The sequence below is a fragment of the Diceros bicornis genome, chromosome 35 (genome assembly GCF_020826845.1).
Source record: "Diceros bicornis minor isolate mBicDic1 chromosome 35, mDicBic1.mat.cur, whole genome shotgun sequence".
Lineage (NCBI taxonomy): Eukaryota > Metazoa > Chordata > Mammalia > Perissodactyla > Rhinocerotidae > Diceros > Diceros bicornis.
Window position 1 is genome coordinate 17954997 of NC_080774.1, and position 21144 is coordinate 17976140.

The 21144-nt window shown below is 55.9% G+C and overlaps 1 protein-coding gene across 3 annotated transcripts; it reads right to left on the reverse strand.

Moving 5' to 3' along the window:
* Positions 1-324: 324 nt before the first annotated feature.
* Positions 325-20885, reverse strand: MVK (mevalonate kinase). 3 transcript variants are annotated; one of them, XM_058531628.1, is made up of 12 exons: positions 20817-20873; positions 19814-19905; positions 18784-18931; positions 15803-15950; positions 14053-14208; positions 9416-9519; positions 8736-8781; positions 8342-8428; positions 4809-4899; positions 4309-4425; positions 1112-1265; positions 325-562 (listed from the first exon to the last, which is right to left on the reverse strand). In XM_058531628.1, exons 2-12 carry the CDS (start codon positions 19889-19891, stop codon positions 411-413), a joined length of 1281 nt encoding a protein of 426 aa, XP_058387611.1. In that variant the 5' UTR covers positions 19892-19905; positions 20817-20873; the 3' UTR covers positions 325-410. The 3 variants fall into 3 exon arrangements, with proteins under 3 accessions (XP_058387611.1, XP_058387609.1, XP_058387608.1); XM_058531626.1 differs by lacking the exon at positions 8342-8428 and having other exon boundaries at positions 20817-20885; XM_058531625.1 differs by lacking the exon at positions 8342-8428 and having other exon boundaries at positions 440-562; positions 1191-1265.
* Positions 20886-21144: the final 259 nt, after the last annotated feature.

Consider the following 21144-nt stretch of genomic DNA (forward strand, 5'->3'; position numbering starts at 1 on the left):
GCTTCCTGGGGGAGGTGGGAGGGGCCTGGGCCCTGAGGGACAGGTGGAAGTGCAGAGGCAGAGGGAGGGGGACGGCCACTCTGGGAATCAGGCCCCCGCATCCGAGCATCCAGCCGAGGGGACAGAGAGGTGGAAGGAGAAGGCAGAGGCCCAAAGCCGCCGGGTCTGTGGGAGCTTCAGGGAGGGCGGGAAAGAGCCCTCACGTCTCAGGTGTGCCGTCTCAGAAGATGCCTGGCCGGCTGGAGAGAACGCAGAACACAGATCGTCCAGGCAGGCCGGCCCCCTGCAGGCCCTGGTCCCGCCGCGGGGACCGGAGGGGACTCACAGAGAGCCGGGCGCCCACTGGCCAGCACAGAGGCGAATTCCAGCACCCAGAGTAATCCAGGACGGGGCTTCTGGTGGGGCTCATCTCAGAGGCCGTCCAGGGCCTGCTGGACGGCGGCATCCAGGGAGGTGGCTGAGTGGACAGAGACGCCGGGGGCACCGATGCTGGTTTCCCAGCAGTCAAACCCACAGCCGGTCAGCGCCTGCTTCGTGGCCTCCACCTCTGGCCGCTCAAGATCTGCGGGAGGGAGAGCAGCAGGTCACCCCGATAACCGTCTGCTCCCTTGGAGAATGTTCCTCCCCATTCAAGGGACCAGGCCCAGGGACCAGGTCTTCCTGTTGGGAGGCTGAGCCGGGCGCCCTCCCTGGGCAGGTTATGCAGCAAGTCAAAAACGGGCTCTCGGGTCACACAGACCTGGCCTTGTCACAGATCTGCCGTGGGGCCTCAGACAAGTGACTTCCGCTCTCTGGGCCTCAGTCTCCTCATGTGGGAATGGGGCTAACTGAGGGGGAGGGGCGGCCTGGGGCCACTGGTGGGCCTGATGCAGAGCCAAGGGAGAAGGCAGGATGCGAGAGGAAGGAGAAGACAGAGAAGGGAGATGGTGAGCAAGAGATGGAAAGGAGCGGGCAAAGAGTGGCAGCAGAGGCCCAGAGAGGTTAATTAACTGGGCCAAGGCCACACAGCAGACACGAGACTTGTTCACAGGCCTCGTCCTCCTCCCAAGGGAACTGCCCAGTTAGAAGCTTTTTATGAACCCAGGCTGGCAGCCCCGCCCACCCCCGGTACCTGGCCTGAGGAGCGTGATGGCACAGCCCCCGCCGCCCCCGCCAGTGAGCTTGCTGTGCAGTCCGTGGGCCATGGTCACCTGACAGAGCCGGTCCAGCGAGGCGTGGCCCACCCCAAGGGCGTTCAGATGGTGCTGGTTCATGTCGATGAGCTCCTGGAGGACAAGGTTCAGTCTGTTCCTGCTTGGCCTGCCTGAGGCCGAGGTCCTGGGCCAGCCCACCCATCTGACAGCCGCTGGTTTGGGACGGCAAATGGCTGTGACTACCCAGCACTGTCCCTCTCCGCTTGTAAAAGAACCTCTCCTTCCTGCAGAATGTCCCATGGGGCTGGGATGGAGCTGGTGCTGAGCACAGGTCCCAGGCCTGGCCACAGAAGCCTCTGGCTGTGGTGACTGGTCAGGGATGGGCATGTGACCCAAGCTGGGCCAACCAGGGCCCTCCCAGGGTTTTCTCGGCCTCTTTCCACTGGAGCTGCTACAACTAGTTGACTTCAGAGGGAGGCCACCAGAGTTACCTGCCCCGCCCACTCCTGACCAGAGATTACATGGAAGATGGAGAGAGATTTCTGATCACATTGTTTTAGCCCCTGGATCTTGCTGTGCCTGAAGCTGTTTACCTCTGGTCTTTTCAGTCACGAGCCAATAAATTCCTTTTCTGCTAAAGCCTGGTTGAGATGGATTTCTGTCATTTGCAGGAGAAGTCTCAAGTAATATGCCAGGCTACAGCCACCTCAGGTACCGACTTTCAGAATAAGAACTGGTGTGTAGTTCTAGCAAGGTTAAAAGTGGAGGAGATAGCTAAATGTTTGTCTAGGTTTCTTTGATTATGTGTAACAAAATTTCTGCTCTCCTGAGGACCAAACAAGCTGCAGGCTGATGAAGTAACAAAACTAACAGCTACCCTCGCCCAGGCATCCACTGTTCACATTTCATTGACTCCATCAGAGTTTGCTGAATACCCACAACATGCCGGGCACTCAGCTGGAGGCTGGAACTTGCAGAGGATCACTGGCTCTGGTCCCTGTCGTGGGGAAGTTAAGAATACGGGATCTGGAGTCAGGCAGGCCTAGGGTTGAGTCCCAGCTCTGCCGCTACGTGGCTGTGTGTTCTGGGGTGAGGTCTTTCACTCTGGGCCTCAGTTTCCCCCCTTGTCAAACAGGGATGGTCAGAGTATCTGCCTCGTTGCCGTGAGGACGAAGTGAGCCTTTCACACAATGCCTGGCATGAGACTAATGCTCTGCAAACACCAGCTGCATTAGCACGTTTATGGTTACATTACCATTGTCCCCACTTTACAAAGGGGGAAACCGAGGCTCAGAGAGGAAAGCGACTTGCCTAAGGTCACCAAGCTGGCACTGGAAGCCGGGTCTGCCTGACGCGAAGCTTACATCTGCCTTGCCTCCAAGAGCGCCCTCAGCATTCCTGCCACCACCCGCTTCTCGCGGTGTGCGGCCTGACGGCGCGCGGCTCTGCTCCAGGGAACCGGGGGCGCCTGTGCGCCGTGAGGGCTGCCAATCACCGGGCTGTCTGCTGACGCCCACCTGGCTCTCCTGCCCAGGGCCGTCAGGCAGGGTCGGGTCAGCCCTCCCCGAGCCCCCCTCACACGCCCGCACTTCTGACAAACGAGCAGACAGGCGTGATGGCCGGCTGGCAGCCCCGGGTGCCTATCACCCGCCCCAAGGGCTGGACGTGAGGGGAAACTTGGGGGGCCTCTGTCTGCACCTGAGCGCCAGGTGTCACGCTGCCGAGGCAGGTTCCAGACACCTGTCACGTTCTGATCCAAAATCTGTCAACGATCAGATGACAGGCGGTGACACAGGAGAACAGCTCGCCGGTTTGAGCACAAAGCTGTCCGGGAGCTGAGCTGCACATTTCAGCGGCTGCCACAGCCCAAAATATACACAATGTCTAATCAACGTGCCGTGCCGTGGCATTCTCGGGGGGCTCAACAGGGTGTATTTTAGGCAGGACTCTATCATTATTAATTTCCCACGCAGGAGGACTGTGTTCCCGCCTTTCTACGTGAAAAGAATTGAGAGCCAGCGAGGCAAAGGCTGGAGGAATGGGGACATAAGTGCGGGAATTAGATGCAGTCCCTGTGCCTGGCCCATAGTAGGTGCTCATTAAAGATTTCTTGACTAAAGGAATCAACAGTTTGACCCCAGCTCCACCACTCACTAGTTGGAAAGCCTTGGAGAAAGTCGTTCTCTTTAGGCCTCAGCTTTTATACCTGTAAAATGGGGGCAACATACCTACTTCACAGGTAGGCTGTTGTAAGGATCAAGTGAGAAATTATCTGTGAAAGACTTGGCAGAGTAGCAGCTTCCATTCATTCCAGGGGCTGCAGACTCAAATGCCTACAGTGGGACAGGGAGGCACCAGGCAAAGATTGTAGCGGCTGTGGGTAATAATTAGGGAGTAGTGGGGACTGTGGAGAAACGGAGACCAGAGGGCTTCTCTTAGGGGGCACCTCCAGCTGACAGCCACTAGGCTGGGGCTGGTTGGCCCTCAGATTCTTCAAAGGAAGCCAGATAGCTTTTTAATGTCAGCCCACATTCACCAGGCCAGACGGACCTGTCTGAGCATGAGCCTGGGCCCCCAGGCTTACTGAACTGGTGGCTCGTCAGGCATTGTGCTTGTGGGTCACGGCATTCTTAAGGCACTCCAGTGAGGCCGCACAGCCAGCAGGGGCAGGGCCAGGATTGAGAGCCCGGCCCGATCACATCCAAGCGTGAGGTCTCAGCCTCTACACTAGAATCATGCAAAGGGTAGTGGCCAGGGTAACAAGGATGAAAAGACAATGTTAGAATACATGTGATCCAAAGCATGCCCGCGACAGTTACTGAGTGAACAAACGCAAAACAAGCGAGAAAGAGGCGGCGGGTAAGAAATTACTCTGGACCCATGAAGACCGGGTCAGCAACATCCTGGCACTCCTGACACACGTGACCCCACACCTGGCCCCTTGCACTGAGCACGCCAGGCCCCGCCCTCAGCACTTCCCTGTATTCTCTCCATGCCTGCGAATCACCGAGAAGGGGCAGGAAACCAGGCCTGCCTGCTGATGTGTGCACACACGGGACCCCGGCCCGGCTCGGCCTCTGTGTCTTAGCTCCCCGGGGTTGAGTGTAGACCGGGGAGCCCTGCCGTGGACAGTGGCGTGGGCGAGTGACCCCGGATCCTGCCAACGCACTCTTACCTCCAGCACAAGGTAGTGCTCCGGGGCCAGGGCCACCGCCATCTCTCCCAGCACTCGCTCGCACTCCAGGGCAACGGCTTCTATCGAGGCCAGGAGGGGGCCCACGATCTCCGGGAACTGCAGGGAAGGAAGCGAGGGTCTGTGAGGCCTAGGGGCCGCAGACACTGGACAGCTGCCCTGGCAGCAGGGCAGAGGGAGGAGGTGTCCCCGTGGCCCACACCCACCCTCCAGGGGACCCTCTTCTCCTTCCGGCCTGTCTCTGCCCTGCCCGGCCCCCCTTACATACGTGGGATTCTCACTGCATAGCCAGCGTGTCTAAGGATCCCCATCCACCTCCTGGTGGGGTGTGGACAGCACCTCCTTTTCTGCCAAAACCACCTCCCTGAGTCCTCATCACCCCGTCCCACCCCGCCACTAACCCACGAGGCAGAGGGAAAGCCCCAACACCCAAACGTGACATGTGGCCCTGCAGAACTCCCCCAGAGCGGGACGAGCAGCACCTTGAGCAGCCTCTTCCTGACGCCGGCCACGAGAGCCTTGGTACTGCGGGGGACTTTGGTGTTGGTCAGCAGGATTTTCAGAGCCGGTGGCCTGCGGGGTCAAGAGGGTCCATGGTGAGCTCAGGACGGAGGAGCTGGGGCAGGGCCAGGGGCGATCCTGGCCTCCACCCCACCCTGACACAGAGGAGGCAGGGAGGCCCAAGAAGGTGACATTGACAGTGGGCTGGAGGGACAAGATGAGGGAGCACAGGGCTCCTGCCACCGACCACAGCTGCATCTCCGTGCCAGCCCCTGGGTGGACCGACACTTCCCTCGGCCCGTCACTCACTCATTCATTCATTCGACTTGGACTGGGCACTACGTGTGAGGCTCGGGAGAGGGAGCCGAGCCCAGCCTGGAAGTGGGAGAGCACAGCACGTTCGTGGAGTCGAAGCGGCTACAGCAAAGAGTATAAGAAGGGGCCGGGGTTCTGTCGCGTGGGCCACCCCAGGGAGCTGGAGGCGAAGGGTCTGGAGATTTAGAAAGCAAAAGGAATGGGACCTGGGACGGAAGGTGCAGAGGGGAGATGCCCCGATTGGCTGGTGCCGTCGACACAGGAGTGCGAGGGGAGGGTTCAGAGGGACGGGGTTCCCAGCACGCTGAACCCGTTCTTGCCCGGCCTCAGTGGTGCCCAGACCAGCCGCCCGGGCACAAAACCAGGTGCGGTTAGAGGAGTCAGTCAGCCCCTCGGCTGTCCCAGGGAAGAGAACAGAGGCCCCGGGCGCAGTCAGCCGGCTCTCCAGCACGACCCCGCTGAGCCTTATAATCCCTCCTGAAGCCACGAGCCCAGCTGTGCTTAGGTTAGCTGTCTCTGGGGACTCAGGCCACCCCTTCTTGTCCCCCTGCCTGCCTCTGAGAGCGCCGCAGGCCGGGCCGAGGGTGCAGAATCTGGCCCGAGCCAGCAGGAGACGGGCAGACCCCTCATATCTCCACTCACTTCTTTTCACAGTTCAAGACCGAAACCCCGACAGAGCTGGAAAAGGCCGCCGGCAACCTGCTTGACCTCACCGCCCACGAGCCCGTGAAATTAATATCGATTCCCGGCCTCGGAGCCCGGCTTGTTTTTTCTTTTTTAACTTTACAAAGGATGAACATTCTATTTGGCTTTTCCCTTCCCTTTAAAGACAAGCCGTTCCTCAAAAGGGCAGCGTTCTGGGAGGCCGCATCTTGATCCAGTTCGCAAACAATGCATTTTTTACAGAGAAGCACCATGTGCAGTGTGGGGGGAAAGGGCTCCTCTTTAAGCCATTCGCGGGATTAACGTGGAGTCTGGCCTCTCAGCTTCTCAGAGAATCCGCCAGCTGCTCACCGCGGCGCCCTGTAGCCGGCAGCCAAGGTCTGTTTGCTGTGTTCCCATCCACTGGGGCAGGAGGAGTTTGAGTCTTGCATCTTCATCTTTCTTAGACAAGCCCTTTGCAAACGGGCCTGCTGCCAGCCCTGCCAGCCCCACTAAACCCAGGGCTCCTACGACATCCAGCGACCACCCCACAGGGCTATGTATGCCCTGGAAGCGCTGTGCAGCCTCGGCCTGGCTAACTCCCCAACCTCATCTCATCCCAACTCCACCCTCCCAGGGGTGCTCACTCCACTCAGCCACCCTGGCCTTCAGGCTACTGCTCAACACGCCAGGCACACTCCTGCCTCAGGGCCTTTGCACTGCATTTCCTCTGCTAGGGATCCGCCCCATCCTCGATAGCTCCATGACTCACTCTTTTATTTCATTCAGGCCCCTGCTCCAATGTCATTTCATCAGAGGCCTCCCCTGCTCATCCCTCCAACTAGATCCCTCCTTCACCTTCCACCCTCTTGCCCTGCTTTATATGTCCTAAAGCCACCTGGGACTGCCGGACACGCTCTTGCAGAGCCATCTCACAAAAGGTGAGTTCCAGGAAGGCAGGATGTTCTTCCCTGCTGAGGCCCCAGCACCCAGTAGTTGTTCAAAAACCTTCGTGGAACAGACGAATAAATTTGGTCAGCAAAGAGCTGAGTGCGTTATAGACACCGTTTCTGATTTCATGCTCCAGATCCCCGTTATATAAATGAGAAGACAGAGGCTCCAGAAGTGACTCACCCAAGGGCACTCAGCTGGCAAGTGGCAGCACCGGGCTCAAATCCAGGCCTGCGGACCCCAGAGCCTCTGCCCAGCACACACCACCGCTGGCCACGGTGTACGCCTTGGAGACCCTCCATCGCTCATCTTGATCCCCCAGTAGACTATGCACGTGCCCAGGCCACGTCTTCATTGGTTTCCTATCCCTGGGGCCCACTTCAGTGCTTAGGATACAACTGGCTCTCAGGAAACACGAAACGAATGACATGCCACAGCCCCCCGAAGGCCTGCCCAAATCTGTAGCCCGACTTAGGACGCCCCGCGCCCTCCTCCACAGCAGCTTCAGAACCTTTGGAGGCCTTCCTTCTGAGGATTCCAGTCGTGACCCGCCTCCTCCAGGAGATCGTGAGCCCCGAGGGCGGGCCCAGGCCCAGACATCTCAGAATCCCCTCTTGAATTCGCCCTTCAGCACTCGCCCCAGCTCTCACTGCACATGGATTCAGTCTACCCGGCAGAGCCTGCCCCGACCTGGGCCCAGGCTCCATGGCCGCCGATTCCACGAGCAGCCAGAGGCAGCTGTCCCACGCTTTTAGATGCCTCTGCTTCCTCCTCTGGCTAGGGCAGTGGGTGTCACCTCAGGGGGATTCTGCCCTCCAGGGGACATGTGGCAACGTCTAGAGATATTTTTGGTTGTCACAACTGGGAAATGGGGGAGGTGCTACTGGCATCTAGGGGGCAGAGCCCAGGCATGCTTCTGCACACCCCACACTGCACAGGACAGCCCACCACAAAGAATTATCCCGCCCAAAACGTCAACAGTGCTGAGGCTAAGAGACCTGAGGGAGAGCTCAGAAGGGCAGGCTTGGCTCCTGGAAGCCGACAGAGCGGGGACAGGAAGCCCCCAGGGGTCCAGGCGGAAGCAGGAGGGCTGACATGGCAGACCAGGTCACCGAGCCACTGACGGAGTGGCCCAGCTGGCGAGGGCAGCGGGCCAGGACCTGCTGCCCCTCTGCAAAGAAGACTGGGCTGGGTAAAGAAGGTGAGAGAGCCGTGGGACCCTCCCGAGAGAGCCGTGGGACCCTCCCAGCTGTGGACAGGCCCACCGAGGCGGCAGAGCGCCCCGCGACACCGCCACCACCCGCCTCGATCGAGGGCTCAGAGACCAGCCAAGAGGAACCTGCTCCTGCTCGCTGAGGACATCACTCCCTGCACCTAACATTCCACTCTGGGAGAAAGGGAACAGAGGATGTTTGCAATTCCAGTTACTCCAGAAGGAGGAGGTCAAGAAACAAAACAGGCCGGAAGTGGCCAATGTCACCTCTGCTCTGAGCCTCCCACAAGCCGCCCACGGGCTCCGGTCCTGGCCCTGCCTTGCGTGCCGTCATCATGTCAACCCTCACATAGTCTGGTAGTGGCTTTTGGGGGCAGGTCTGTCCCCACACACCCAAAACTGTGTCCGAGATTCATCTTTATACCCCGAGTTCCTGGCACAGTGTCACCAGGAACACAGGATGATATCAGTTCCTGTTTGCTAAACGAATAGATGAACGAATGCATAATGGACTGAGCAGCCAAGGGTCTGGGGGAAGAGCCGCTTTCTGGAAGGCGAATGGCACAGCCATGCATGACTTCCCCCCCTCATCTCTTGGCCATTTAAGAGCTGAAGTGGAGAAGCAAAGAGCAGGGCTTCCTCGTGGCCGACGGTCTGTGAGGGCCACATCAGGGGTGGGGAAAGCCCAGTGACACCCGCCCTATGTTTCGTCACAAAGAAACAGAGCCCCCCCACCGGATGCATCAACGCAGCCGTGCCAGAAGGTGCTGCTCCTCGCCAGAATTACCTCTTTAAGGAGGAAATCTTCCCTTGTTGGTAGCGGAGCGCCCCTCCTAAGGAGAAGAATGAGTGGGTCAGAGCTGCCAGAATACCTATGGACTTTTGCCTCTCACGAGAGGCTGGATTTGGGGTGGGGTTCCAGTTCTGCCCCATCAGGGAAGAGACTCAACACCAGAACTAGCCGCCTCAGCTTCAGTTACAAAAGGCCCCGGAGGGCACGAAGGTGCTCCACGCTCTGCTGGCGAGCTCTCGCCAGGCTTCGGGTTCAGGGGTCACTCCCTTCCCCCCAGGCTGCCCAGCTGCACTCCGACAGGCCACGTGGTGAAGGTGGGGCCCAGGGTTCGGTCTCTAAGTCCAATAAGCGAGCGTCCTCAGCAGAGGGGAGCCACAACCACAGCAACGGTTCTGCAGCTTTAACGTATGGACCCCCTCACTCCTTGCGGGGAGCTCACTGAAACCGTGGTTTCCCAGGCCCCAGCCCCCACCCCACAACAGAAATCTGGATTCAGGAGGTGTTGGGCAGAGCCCTGAGATTTCTTCCATTCCCCTCCACACAGGAAAATGTTATTTTCCTCAGAATCCACCAATTCTTTTCATCCCAAATCAACAGAGCTTGGGCATCTGTGCTTGTCATAAGAGTTTTAAAAATACTAAAAATGAGGAAAACGAGCCCGAGGCAGCACCTACCCCAGGTGCTAACAGCGTTGTCCACTCCGGAGGGGTTTCCGTGAATGACCTGCTCCCCCTGGAAGGCCCACTTGTTGATTAACTCCAGATCCTCCGAGGTCCACCTGGAGAAGACACAGGAAGTCATCTTGACAGTGGTGAGGATGGGGGCCAGGGGTCCCCGAGGGCAGCAGAGGGCAGGGTCCACAGGCTGGGCTTGGTGGAGACCAGAAGGCAAAAGGGCTTGGGCCCTCAAACTCAAAAAGAAAACAGCTCAGAACCTGTCTGGCTCAAGAGTGTGCTGGACCTTCCCGTCCCTCCGAAACCCTCCCACCTGGCACAGCGGCAAGAGTCAAGGCTTTGGGTACACATGGTCCTGCTTTGCCTCTTACCAGCTGGGTGATCTGGGCCTGTTACCTAACCTCTCTGAGACCCACTCTCCTCCTCTGTAGAATGGTAGTTCCACCCTCCCTGAGGGCTAGTGGCAGGTGTATCGAACACTGGCAAAGCGCTCGCCAAGGTGTCTGTAAGCAGCAGGTGATAGTTGTTAGTTAACAGAGCTCTACATAAGCACCGCTTCTCAGCCAGGCCTGCCTTTAAGAAGAGGTGCAGGAGCCGGCCCTGTGGCTTAGCAGTTAAGCGCGCGTGCTCCGCTGCTGGCGGCCCGGGTTCGGATCCTGGGCGCGCACCGATGCACCGCTTCTCCGGCCATGCTGAGGCCGCGTCCCACATACAGCAACTAGAAGGATGTGCAACTATGACGTACAACTATCTACTGGGGCTTTGGGGAAAAAAAAAGGAGGAGGATTGGCAACAGATGTTAGCTCAGGGCCGATCTTCCTCAGCAAAAAGAGGAGGATTAGCACGGATGTTAGCTCAGGGCTGATCTTCCTCACAAAGCGAAAAAAAGAAGAGGAGCCGAGGTGTGGCTGTCTCCCAAAGCCCTGAGAGTCCCTGCGAGTAGGTCACAAGCACAACCAATAGGAACTTGGATTCCAGGTGCCCCAGACACCCGGGAGGGCCAGGTCTGCACCATCTCTGGATCTTTCCCGAGCACTTCCTCGGGCGAAACACATGAGCATCGAACAAGGATCGAGGATCATCCCCACTCCCCCGCCCCTGCCTCGGCTTGTTTCCTTTCTGTCTATTTGAAGCCAGCGGTGGTTTTTGGCCTGAGAGTGCCATGGCTCAGGGGCAGAACCGTGGATTAAGCAGGGAGCCTCGTTTCTACCCTCTTCCGCCACCGACTCACTGGGCCTCCCTGAGCTGCTTCACCTCCAGCCCTCAGTTTTCTCATCTGTAAAACAGGGATGGTAGCGTCAGCCTCACAGAGGATACTGTGAGATGGCAGAACACGCAAGTGCTTTGTAAAATGCCTGGGACAAAGCATGCGCTCCAAAAAACAGAGGCCCGCTGGGATCACGGCTCTTGGATTCACTCTAAGTCCAGTCCAATCACGCGCTGTGGAGGCTTGGGCAAGTCAATCACCCCCTCTGAGCTTCTTTCCTCATCTGAGCAATGAGGATTTTATGGACCTACAACTCACACAGCGACTGTGAGGCTCTGATCAGTAATGAGTTAGCACCGCTCAGTGCTACTGATGACCAGACACTGTGCTCAAGGCTTTGTCAAATGGACCATCTACAATCCTCACAGTGACCCTACAGTGACGGTACAGTTACGATCCCCTTTCTTACAGAAGAGGAAACTGAGGCCCAGATGGGTGAATAGCACCCCCAAGATCACTGCTACATCAGAGCCACATCTGCTGACTGGAGCCAGAGCTTTTTTTTTTTTTTCTTTAATCCCCCGCCGGCCCCCAAAGCCCCAGTAGATAGTTGTATGTCATGGTTGCACATCCTTCTAGTTGCTGTATGTGGGACACGGCCTCAGCATGGCCGGAGAAGCGGCCTCGGTGTGCGCCCGGGGTTCCGAACCCGGGCCGCCAGCAGCAGAGCGCGCGCACTTAACCGCTAAGCCACGGGGCCGGCCCTGGAGCCCGAGCTCTTAACACCAAACTTCATGGTGCCAATGAGACACACACGCTCACCTGTTTGTTATTTACTGAACATCTACGACGTGCCCGTGACTAGGCTCACGGCAGGGGGCGGACACGGCCCTGACTGCTTGAAACCTGGAGTCTAACGGAGCAAGCGGGTGTCAGTAAGCAAGCAGTATTGACTACAACCCCAGGAAGGGCCATGCAGGCTGGATGGAGTGCACCCATTCTGAATCGGGGGGGCTGAGTGACAACAGGGTCAGCAAGGCAAGACGTTGTGGGGAGAGCATTCCAGGCTGTGCAGCACCTGGAACTGGACGAGAGCTGGCCCTTTCCTGGAACCAAAACGTGAGTCAGCGAGATGGGCAAGGGACAGCTGAACCCAGAGGGCCCGGCCCTCTCAGCAAACGGGAGTCTTCTTCCCTTCTGCACACAGTTCCTTCTTCAGGGGCTCGAATTCCCAACTGAGTCTTTAAGGGGGCTGGATTCCAGTTCCTTCTGATTTGGAAATGCTGGGGGTGGGGCCGGTGTTGGGGCCTGCTCTCCCCAAAGGTTCTGAGAAGGAATGACTAGGTCTTCAGGGGAGGTGGGAGAACTGGTGGGAAGGAAGCAACATGAGAAAGACCCCACGCACACGCACACACAAGAGTCACCCTTGCCTTCTGAAAGGAGAGCCAGTCTGTTGGCCCGTAGATAGATGTCTATTCGGAGGACCCAGGGCAACCAGGTCCCCATTGATCTGGGTTCTAGTCAGTGATTAGCACATGCGAATGAGCAGGTGTCTCAAAGTCTTGTCCTGAGTCACCATCTTATCACAGGATCACCAAATATCAAGGCTGGAAGACCCCCCAAGGAATCATGGGGTGCAGCCCCTCACTTTCAGGTGAGAAAACACAGCCCCAGAGGGAAGAAGGGGTTGCGCAAGGCCACGCAGTGAGTTCACAAACCTTACTAAACTTCCTGAAGACCGCTGCCTCCTGTCACCTACAGGTGCAGTCTCTCATGACCTGCAGGAATCTTCCCCTGACGAACAGCCGCCTCTCCTCCACCCCTCCAACTTCTCTCCCCACACAGGAACCACTCAGAGTGACTCTGGGAATGCCGACAGAGATGCAACACCAACCAACAGTCTCTAGGTAGGCTGTGGCCACAAGGATCACAGGGATCTTTGGGCTTAGTCTGAATTCAATTTTTTTTTTTTTTTTTGTGAGGAGGACCAGCCCTGAGCTAACATCCAATGCCAATCCTCCTCTTTTTTGCTGAGGAAGACTGGCCCTAGGCTAACATCCGTGCCCATCTTCCTCTACTTTATATGGGATGCCGCCACAGCATGGCTTAACAAGCAGTGCATCGGTGCGCGCCTAGGATCTGAACCGGCGAACCCCGGGCCGCCGCAGCAGAGCGCGCGCACCCAACCACTTGCGCCACCGGGCCAGCCCCTGAATTCAACTGTCTTTTAACCTCTAGGTATCAGAAGAGGAATTACGGGCCATGACGGAACTCTAACAGGGCACGCAGCGGGGTCTGGGAAAACAGAAAAACCACAGCGTTTTCAGGGCAGAGGAAGAAGACCTCAATTCAAAACCAAACCCAGGAAGAGGACGGAGTTCCTCAGCTGCAGGCCAGCGCACCGTGTTCTGGGCGTCTTGCTCCCCTCTGTGCCCCTGCAGTGGGGGCGGAGGGCGCGGGGGCCCCTGCTCTGCGCAGGTGGAAACACGGCTACATCCAGCTGGCGCCCAGCACTGTCTGAGCAGCTTTCCCTTCCGCTGGCTACGCTGGGAGGTGGACAAGGCCAGCGGTCCACCCGACACAGCACAACTGGGCTCCACGGGGCTGGTACCGAAGGCCCCCAGTGGGAGGGCTCCCCCAAGTCCTGTGGGCCCAGGGATAGGCCTCACCAAGAAGCTGCCAGCTTCATCCTGGCATCCACAACTCCCGGGGGGACGCCCAGGGCAAAGTGCATCACCTCTGTGCTCGGGTGGTTTCTCAAGGCGCATTCTCCAAGTGACACAGACGGGCTGCCAGCATCCCTGCCCTGACACGCCTCACAGGGAGAACCGCAGAGGCGATGCTCCCTCTGTGGGGACGAGGTCGAGGACCCGTGGCGGGGAGATGCCCTAATCTGATAGACACACCTCCTGTGCTCATTTCTTGGCACGCTATACTTTTTTTCAAAACTGTCTGGTACGACCCGGCAATCCCCCCTTGGTATTACTATTGCCACTTACGGAGGAGGACCCTGAGGCTCCCAGGGGTGCAGTGGGCCAGCCAGGGCCCCACAGCAAGTTGATGGCAGAGGTGGGCCCAATGGCTCGTCTAACCCATTGCCCTCTACATCTGGGCTCAGGTTCATCCTACCATACCATAGGCACTTGAACCCCAAAGAGGCAAAGTCGGGGTGGGGAAACGGAAGCAGTTTAGGGCAGGGGCAAAGAGCTCAGGCTCTGGATTCAGACTGCCTGTGTTCAAATCCCATTCTGCCATAACCAGCTGCGTAGCCTGGGCCAGGCTTTTGTCCTCTCGGTGCCTCAGCCTCCCCATCTGTAAAATGGCCACATGACAGCTTTCACCTCACACGTGGCGGTGAGCTGTCGGCAGGAGAACTTGAGCTCGGGCCATGGCGCACAGGAAGGACAAGCCGGGTGAGGGCCGTGATTACCTGCTGGTGGGTTCGCCATCCTTCAGCGGGTTTGGGATCTCCTTGCACGCGGCCAGGAGGGCGGCTGCCAAACACACGGAGTAGGCGGCACTGGAGCCCAAGCCAGCCCCGGGGGGCAGCTCCGACCACACGGTGATGTCCAGGCTGGGAAGGGCCCTGAAACACAGCAGGTGCAGAGCGTGACTCTCCTGAAGGGCGGTGAGGGGCCAACACTGAACCAGCGGCTGAGGCCCAGGACTGGACCCCGGCAGCGCCTGCCTCCAAGAGCTTGGCACCCTGTAAGTGCCTCGTGACCCACCAACCATCTCTCTAAACTCCTTCCTGTTCCCCACACAACCGCATGGCCCTGCTCACAGCCCATGGTCCCCTTGCCTGGGATAGCTCCGCACCTCTTTATCCCCCAGGGAAATTCCCACCCATCCTGCATCCCTTCTCAAATGTCGTTCCTACAGGGAAGCGTCCCCTGACCACCCACAGAGGCCATTCCCAGCTCCCATTTGACGACCGCCAGCACACAATCTTTCTCCACCCCGGCCTCATCGCAGCACGCGGACCGTGTGTTCACCGATGTCTTTCCCACCGGCCAGGATTCCCAACCGCGTGTAACACAGGCCTGCTTTGGATCACTGGAAAGTTCAGAATCCCTGCCTCTGACAAGTATTTCTCCCAAGCAAGGCTGTCAAACTTCATGTTCTATAATTTCCAGTAGACACTCTTCCTGTTTCCCAAATATAAAATACTACTGAATCTGCCTTTTGAAACTACACATGCCCAATGCACCCAAATCAGGACATTCTGAAATGTGCCTCCCCCTCTGGAAGGGGACATGCCCCCTCCAAGCTGCATCGCTGTGTGTCAATTACAGGGCTAGGCCCATTTCATATATATATTTCTAATCCTCCAATAGTTTCCTGAGGAAAATAATAATAATAATAGCTAATATTTATGAAGTGATGTGCCAGGCTCTGTGTCAAGCACTTTAGATAAATGAACTCATTCAACCTCACAAGAACTCTACGAAGTTGGTACTACTACTATTACTATCCCCATTTTACAAGTGAGGAAACTGAGGCTCAGAAAGGGTAAGAACCTCAAGCAAGCTAGTAAGTGGCTGCCCTTGGGTTTGAACCCACGTGGTCTCTCAGGCCATGCTCTCCACCACCATGTGACACCGCCTCAACAGTACTGTCACCCTCTGGGAGCTGGCTTCCCTGAGGGCAGATAACCCAGATCTCATCTTAAGGGGTGAGGTGGACACAGGCTTCACTCTGCTAATCACGGAGTGTCCCTGGAGCTATGGGATGCGGAACAAGGTGCCTCCATGGACACAGCACAGGAGCCACCCAGTGGATCCAAGAATGGAATCTGGCTTCGGTTCTACTGAAGGGAAGAGGCCAGAGGTGGCAGGGGAGGGTTAAGAATGTAAGCACAGGTGTTAAAGTGACCTGAGTTGACTTCCCAGCTCTCTCACTTACGAACTAGCTGCACTGCCTGAAGTGTCTTTATCTCTCTGAGTCTCTGTGCAAAACGAGGAGAGTACCTCTCTCACCGGGTTGTTGTGACTAATAAAAGCAGACCACATATAAAGCGTCTAGCACGGTGCCCGGCACAGGGTGAGACGGCCGATGGCTGCTGTTATTAGACGCCTGGAAGGGAGCACGTGCATTCTCTAGCAGCCACAACTACAGGACGCCTTGCCCACTGTCCGGGGAGGCTGAACCAGGACCCCCTTCCCAGACCACGCACTCACCTCTGCTTCCGGCAGATGGACAGGTACAAGTAAAGGAAGGCCAGCACAGCCAGGCGCTCGTGGTCGTCGGCACAGTCCTCGCGGAGGCCCGCCACCTCCTTCAGCTTCCCCACTTGCTCCGGGGTGGGCGCTGTGACGTCACCTTGCTCTGCCACACAGGCAAACAAGCACACACGGGTGGGTAAGAGGGCTTCGGGGGCCTTTACAGACAGCAGAATACAACAAACTGGGCAGTCACGGCAATGCGGATCTGGATGGACATGGATCCACGGTCTGAGCACCACGGCTGAGTCTGCCAGGGGACTTCAGGCTGCGGAAGCAGGAAGACCTATCTGGGGCCTGACTGCGCCATTTACTGGCTTGGTGGCCTTGAGCAGGTGACTTAGCCTCTCCGAACCTCAGTTTCCCTCCTCGGATACTGAGGGATAACAACGATACCTCCCCAGAGGGTTGTCATGAAGATGAAGTTAAATGAGGAACATAAAATCCTTAGCACAGCTCCTGGCACATAGTAAGCGCTTAGTCAACAGTAGTTTTAAAACACACACGCACACAAAGAGAACGCCAGCTCAATCATTCAAAGGCATCGGTGTGACCTCCATGGTATAAAACCAAAACCAAAGGTGGTATTACGTTATTCCCAAAACATTTCCCCCTTCCAAAACATAATTAGCAAGAACGAGACACTCAAATAAAACCAGGGACGGTGAAAGGCTGTGCTTCGCTTGGGCAAGACGAAGAGGCCAGGCAGCAGTTTCTCTTTCAGGGCACGGAGGAGGCTGGCCACTTTCTTCTAGAGGCCGAGGAGGCAGAGCAAGTCTGACCAGCTCACCTTTACCAATCTCTCCCTGAGTCCCGAGGCACATTCTAGAACGTGAAATTGAGCTGGGTGTGTCTGCGTTAGGAAACTTTAGGGTGGGGCACGTATTGAGGACTATGTGTTGACTGAATTAATGATACATTAAAGGCAGCTATGCCAACGGCAGTGCTACTGGGAGCCCAGACATTTCAGAGCTCTGTGATGGAGATGATGGTTCGTGAAGGGTCTGGGCATTGGGGTTTAGAAAGATCTGGGTCTGAAGCCTTTCTATATCACTGACAAGCTGTGTGACCTGAGCCCCTTGGCCTCTGAACCTCAATTTTCTCATCCATAAAACGGGGATGAATAACATGACCTACTTCCAGAGAAGGCTGGAGAATTATAAGAGCGCTAACATACATAACACAGTGGTTCAGTGCCTGGCACATATAAACGCCCAAATGTTCACTGTGTTTATTATTATTAGGAGGGAACAAAAGGATGGCAGATCCTTGCAACCTAGGAGAAAACATCTCCAAAAGGCTCGGATTCCCTTGTTTCCTTGGAGAAGCAGACAAACAAGCCCTCACGTATGGACTGCCCTCTGCATCACAGCTCTGTGCCCACCTCTGATCCTGCTGTATCCTCACAGCAAGCCTCCCAGGCAACATGACTCTGCTCATGGAGGCTCTGAGGGTTAAGTGACCTGCCCAGGCTCAACAAGGAGTCAGAAGTGATCTGAGACACGTCCCGTCACACCTGGCTGCTTCCATCCGTGCTACTGACATACAGAAGCAGCAGCCAGTTCTCAAGGAACTTTTCCAGCCTGGCTGGGTGGCCCTGTGCACCACGGAAAGCAAGGTCCAGGTCGCTCTGGATAGCTGTTGTCAGACGCATGCTCCAAAGCAGTGGCTCTTAATCGAGGGTGTCTCCTTTCAAAACACACATGCCTGGTCCCCTACCACCAGCACCAATACTCAGTAGGAGACAGGCAGGGCCAAGAATCCATCTGTATTGTTGACAACCACCACCACCACCACCAAAAAAAACCTCCCCAGGGGCTCTCAGGGCATGACTGAGGTTGAAAGTGGTTGCTCTAAAACGGTGGTTTTCAACTCTCACTCCAGCTCCCGACCGTATGCGGGAGTGGCTTGCTATGGACTGATTCTCATGAGAGACACGGAGCAGACGGAAAAGACCCCGGAGGAGGTCCCCCTCTGGCTGAGAAACACTATTCCAAAGGATAAGGCAGCAGCCCCGGGAGGAGACAGCAAACTGAGCAAACACTCCAGCTCTGGCAGGTGGTGACTCTGTTGATGGAAACCCTGCCTGCTTATGAGCGGTCACGACATTCCTCACACTATCAAAAATTAGCATGGGGGCCTTCGTTTATTGCCATGGGAAGACCATCCTGATGTACTGAAGAAAAAAAAAAAAGAACCACACATTTCTGAAGAGTTTATATAACCTGATCTAATTTTAGTTAAAAAAAACCCACCAAGATATCTCCTACCTCAATCAATCTAACAATCCAGCTACAGAAAATAATCCAGAAGGATTAACAACAAAATGCTTAAGAGTTGTCACGGTGCGTGAGATGGGAGGTGGTGATAATAGGTGATTGTTTTTTACTCACGTTGTTCCAGTATTAATTGTATTTTCCAATAATAAGCATGAGTTACTTTTACTTTTAATGATTTTTAATTCTATAAAACGCTAACACGTTCTCCTGTGAAAACAACATCACAGAAGGTTAGGCTCCCTGTGTCCACTCCCTAACCGCAGGACCCTCCCAGAGGTAATGAATCACCCTTGTCAGGTGGATGTATACCTTCCCAGCCTTTTTCTCTGCATTTACATACATACTGATGCTTAGTCTGGGTCACTCCTCATCATCCTATATGTGCTGTTTTGCACCTTGTTTTTTCACTCAATGGCAGGCTCTGATGATCTGTCCACAACAGCTCACACAGATCTAGTGCATCACTTTATGCTTTTAAATTTAGAAAAATTAATAAACAAGTGAAGCTAATTTTATGGGCACAGGAGAGAAAACACCCTCAGAGTGGCTGACCTCTGGCTCTCTCCAGGACAGCCTGGAATGACTACTCAGCCACCCTCCTTCCCCCTCTCTTCAGGGTCCCGGCTCTTCCTACATCTGGTTCCTCCTCCCTGCACTTACCCAGAAAGCTCGTGTCCAGCAGCTGAAGCCTGGCCATATCCCAGGCCTGCTTGATGCCAATGTTTGGCAAGTTGAGGCCCACTTTCCCATTGCTGTGGGGTTGAAGCCGGAGGAACGTTCTCAAGTTCAAGGCCACAGCCAGTGCTACCTGCAGAATAAAGGCCAAAAGCAATTAGCCTGAGGGTGGGTGGCAAGGAGCATGGCTCCTGTCTTGGGAAAAAGGGGGCAATGTGAATGTGTTGAGAAGAAAGCAAATACTAGCACAAAGGCCACTCCCACCCACGCCCTTGGCAGACACTGCTGACCAACCTTGGCATGTTCGCCCACTACGCCTGGGCACAGCCACCACCACCAATGAGAAGTTAACATCTACTTATGTTTGCCCTCCCCATGCAAAACTTCAGTGGTTCTCACACCAGGAACGGCTTCCCCATAATGACCATCTTTACAAAGGTAAATATAAGTTAAGAACACAAAGAACGACAAAGTGGAGGAGCGGAAAAAGCAGGAGCTTTGGGTTAAATGGTTCAGACAGACTTAGGTTCACTCCTAGCTCTACCTGGCTGTATGGGCCCTTAGTCAAGTTACCAATCCTCTCCTAAGCCAGAGCACCCACATCTGTAAAACAGGATAATTAAAGCCCAACCTCAGAGGGCAGCTGTAAGAGTTAAATGAGATAATGCATGCTTCAGACTCCTTTGCTGGATCCTACTCACCTTCCTGACTTCTAAACGTTGGAGTGTTCAGAGCCCAGGCCTTGAACCTCTTTTCTTTTCCACCAAAGCTCACTTCCTAGGTGATCCCCTTCCACTGGCAGGGCTTTACCCATCATCATTTGCTATCTCCCTGAGTGGGCCAGAGAAGCCTTCAGCGGGCGTAAGACCTGTCTTTTCTCTGCCTGGCTGGGGAGAAATTGACCTCCTCTCTGATCTACTCCCAGACTGTGCCTCGAGGCTTCCTTCCAGCCTCTTTCACGATTAGTGTCAGGGAGAAGTGGTGTCAATCCTCAAAGGCTCTGGGGGCCTTTTACCTTGCCATGGACCACCGCATGCTCTCCATGCAGGATGACTTTCCCTGGAGCAGACACCAGCAGGACTTCTGACAACATGGCTCCTGGGAATCCTGAAAGGGAAAGCCAGAGAGAGGATGGAAGGTCCCCAGATGGTAGAGATCTTAGGGCATGCCTAGTTCAAGCTCAGCATTATAACAAAAAAGGCAGCACCATTCAGCACTTGCTACGTCCCACAAAGGCAGTGCGGGGCAGCAGTCAACTAGACGCGTGAGAAAGATCCGGGTTCAAACCCCAGCTCTTCTGCTCTCCAGGGATGTCATCTTAGCTAACTCACTTAAATGCTCTGAACCTCAGTTTCCTCATGTTATACGGGGATGATAACTGTACTTACCTCAATGGGTTTTGAGAAGGTTAAATTAACTAATGCAAGGGAAACATTTAGCAGTGCCTGGTACATGGTAATCACTTCATTACTGATAGCTACTTATTACTGGCTCTGCTCTTTGTTCCAGCTTTTACTATTAAAGGTAGACATTTAAACAAAATCATGGACCAGAAAGAACTCTTTCCTGGTCATTTACGCTGTTTCCAAAGTGTCACAATTATAAACAGGCTGCAGAAAACAGCTGTCGCATCTCTTTTTGCACACTTAAGCGAGGATCTCTACAAGACAGAGTCCCAGAAAGGGACTTGCAGGGTCTACGGGTGTGCGAATTTTAGATTTTTATAAATACCGCAAAATTACCTTCCATTTAAGGCTGTACGTGCCTTACCTCAACACGGTAATAAGACCTGAACTGCACTATGAACTAAGTACTATCGCGATCCCCGTTTCTTAGAAGGGAGGAAACCCACTGCTTGTCCGAAACTCAGTCATGTCTGTCAGATTCCAAGTCCCCGAACCCTCAGGACGGATTCTCAGTTAGGGAAACTGAGGCAGAGACGCCGGGAGCCCGCCCCGGGGTCATCCTGGGTCTCGGCCTCGGACCTCGCCCCCCCGGCCCCGCGCCCCTGGCCTCACCTGCCGCCGCTGCCCCTCCGCCCCGAGCCCGAGCCGCTCCGGGACTCCATCCCCCGGCTCCCGAGCCACGGGGGGAGTGGGCCGCTGCCTTCCGCCCAGCCAATCAGAGCGCGCGACCCGGGAGTCTCTTTACCAATTGGCTTGAGTATTGGCCAATAGGTGTTGCTAACCAAGTCGTCACGGGTGTCCCCGCCCAGCCCCTTCAGTAAACCAATGGGAAACGAGTCCCTGGGAGTGTCCCGCCCTGGTGCGAGAGCCACGGGCCAATGGAAAATGGCGGCTGAGCGGTGGCGCGGCCGACGGGAGGTGGAGTCACCCCGCGACCTGG